At 58.6% G+C, this 3019-nt stretch overlaps 1 protein-coding gene across 1 annotated transcript in view; it reads left to right on the plus strand.

Moving 5' to 3' along the window:
• The window catches only part of TRPM2 (transient receptor potential cation channel subfamily M member 2), a 21987-nt gene that overhangs the window by 13986 nt on the left and 4982 nt on the right, over window positions 1-3019 (plus strand). The window contains exons 21-26 of the mRNA XM_031060326.1: window positions 283-466; window positions 647-825; window positions 974-1106; window positions 1225-1312; window positions 2340-2427; window positions 2714-2865. Coding sequence (XP_030916186.1) covers window positions 283-466; window positions 647-825; window positions 974-1106; window positions 1225-1312; window positions 2340-2427; window positions 2714-2865 — 824 coding nt within the window. The remainder of the gene's footprint in view (window positions 1-282; window positions 467-646; window positions 826-973; window positions 1107-1224; window positions 1313-2339; window positions 2428-2713; window positions 2866-3019) is intronic.

Genomic DNA, 3019 nt, shown 5'->3' on the forward strand with positions numbered 1-3019 from the left:
GGCCATGGCAGGGGCAGGGTGGCTGTGGCAGCCATGGCACGAGCAGGGTGGTGTGATAACCATGGCATGAGCAGGGTGGCTGTGACAAGGCTGATGTACCAAACTCATGCCGTGCTGGCCCATGGAAGTGCCACAGAGCTGGCAGTGAGCAGAGCACCTGCGATGGTGCAAATGAAGTCAAGTCCCTGGTGCTAAGCTCCCTGGAGCTGTCTGAGAGCAGAAGGTGCTCCACAAGACACCTGAGGTTTGGCCACCACAGAGTCACATCGTGCTCTCCCACAGGGGTCAACTTCAACATCGACCAGTGCAGCCCCAATGGGACTGACCCCTACAAGCCCAAGTGCCCGGAGACAAATGGGGACAACAACACACCCATCTTCCCAGAGTGGCTGACAGTCATCCTGCTGTGCCTGTACCTGCTCTTCACCAACATCCTCCTCCTCAACCTCCTCATTGCCATGTTCAAGTGAGTCTGGGGGGCTCTGGATGTGGTGGAAGCAGTGGGATCCCACTTGGGGACTGTAGATGTGGCAGAAGCAGTTGCAGCTCGGGGCTGATGAGGGAGCTGGGTAGAGCTGGGACACCACCCAGCCACGATGCGCCCCCTCCTCCCCACGGCACGGCTGACACCTGGGCTGTGCCCCAGCTACACCTTCCAGCAGGTGCAGGAGCACACGGACCAGATCTGGAAGTTCCAGAGGCACGACCTGATCCAGGAGTACCACGGCCGCCCGCCCGCGCCGCCGCCCCTCATCCTGCTCAGCCACCTGCAGCTCCTGCTGCGCCGGGGCCTGCTCCGCCAGCCAGCCACCCAGCACAAGCTCAGTGAGCACCAGCACCCCCCTCCTGCCCTCTGCCCGCTCCTCGGGGCATGGTACCGTACACCGGGCACAAGGCTGGGCACAGGGGCTGTGCTCCTGGCGTTTGGCGTGGCCAGGGGTGGGACAGCGCTGCCGTCCTCTTCCCTGGGCAGAGGAGAAGCTGGAGAAGAACGAAGAAGCTGCCCTGCTCTCGTGGGAGATGTACCTGAAGGAGAGCTACCTGCAGCACCAGCAGTGCCAGGAGAAGCAGAACACGGAGCAGATGATCCGGGACATTGCACAGAGGTACGGCTGCTCCCTGGGAAGGAAATTCCTTCTGTCCTTCAGTGCCCTGGGCATGGAAGAGTTGGGATCAGGGCAGGCGTGGCTGCTGAGGGTGTTCCAGCCTGCACTGTCTCTCCAGGGTTGATGTGCTGGCAGAGCTGCTGGACTTGGACAGGGTGAAGAGGACGGGGGTAGTGGAGCAAAGATTGGGCTCTCTGGAGGACCAGGTGAGGCAAAACCAGGGCAAGAAAGGTGAAATTTTTCCAGGGTCTGAGTCAATTGAAAGGTGAAATTTTTCCAGGGCCTGAGCCAATTGAAAGGTGAAATTTTCCCAATTTTTCAAATTTTTCAATTGAATCAGAACATAGAATCTCTCTGAATCAACACCCTTTGAGACAGTTTGAGTTTCCTTGCAATTAGCCATCTGAGGGTTAAAGGTTTATAGGAAAAGCTCTGTTTGATTCCAAAGTAAACGGGATGCAGGTGGGAAGTGGCGGGATGAGCCGCTGCCCCCACTGGTCACCCAAAGAGTTAGAGCTGAGCCAGCTCTTCTCCTTTATTGTAAATCAAAGGCGACTCCAATGAAGGGGAGAGAATGACAAGGAGGACTCCATGGATATCAGAAGGCTAATTAATTATTTTATTATACTATACTATATACATTTCATCTAAACTGAATCTGCCGAGCACTCCCTCTGCACACACCTGCTCACACTGCCCAGGATCTCATGACTGTCAGTGACAGGCCCAACACACACACACACTCTTGGCCCTGACAGGCCAAGGAAACAAAACACCATCACTTTGGATAAACAATTTCCATATTGCATTCTCCTTTGGCGCAGCACAGGCACAGCAAGTGATAAGAATTGTGTTTTCCCTTTCTCTGAGGTTCAGAGAAGGTGAGTCTCAGAAATCCTTGGGAAGAATTGTGCTGTGCTTTTCTCTGAGAAGAGAAATGCGGCAACATTCCTTGGCCTGAGAGGGCCCTCCATACCTCGTGGGGACAGAGGCTCTCTGTCCCCTCCCTCTGGAGCCCTGGGGTGCCCAGGGAGCCAGCCCATCTGTTCCTATCTCCCTTTCCACCTGCTCAGTAAGAATATCCCCTGGAGAAGGTTTTCCAAGGCAAACAGCAGGACACAGCCGGGATCACAGGGCGCGGCAGTCGGTGCCCAGGGTGGCAGTGCCAGGGCAGGGTCCCGTGGCGCTCAGGGGGCAGCAGGGCAGGGGGTGACCCTGTGCTGTGCCCTGCAGGTGCATCAGAGCGCCCAGGCCCTGCGGTGGATGATGCAGGCGCTGCGGGGCAATGGCTTCAGCTCGGCAGAGGACGTGCCGCCCGTGGGTAAGCGCAACCGGCTCCTCCCCAGCAGCACCGGGGCTGGGCAGCCCTCACAGCCCTCTGCCACCCAGGGAGGCACGGGTTCCTTTGTTCCTGGGGGGTTTGGTGTCTCCATGAGGTCATCCAGCCCCTCCCGAGTCTATTCCCAGCCTCCCCGGGGTTTAATGGCAGAAGGGAAGCCAGGGGACACCAACATCCCCATGGAGAGACCCAGCCAGCCCCCTCAGCCCACAGTGCCGGACCTGGGGCCCTGCTTTGTGGGACCCTGCTGTCTGTGTCTGCCCCACAGGCTCCTCCACAGCCTTGGGCACCAAGGAGCTGGCCCTGGAGGGGAGAGCAGAGGAGAGCCAGCCCCCGTGCCACGTGCTGGCCCGGAACCTCCTGTACCCAGGCTCCCACATTCTCCGCTTCCCTGTGCCCGATGAGAAGGTGCCCTGGGAGGTAGGAGCTGTGAACGGGGGCACTGGGGCTGGGAGGAGAAGGCTTGAGGCACATCCTGACAGTGGTGGGAAGAGGAGCCCATCATCCCATTTGGGAGCTGTTGTTCTTCCCAGCCCTGGGACCCTTGGCTTCCCAGAGCAGCTGCTTGCGTGCC

The sequence above is a fragment of the Geospiza fortis genome, unplaced genomic scaffold (genome assembly GCF_000277835.1).
Source record: "Geospiza fortis unplaced genomic scaffold, GeoFor_1.0 scaffold118, whole genome shotgun sequence".
Lineage (NCBI taxonomy): Eukaryota > Metazoa > Chordata > Aves > Passeriformes > Thraupidae > Geospiza > Geospiza fortis.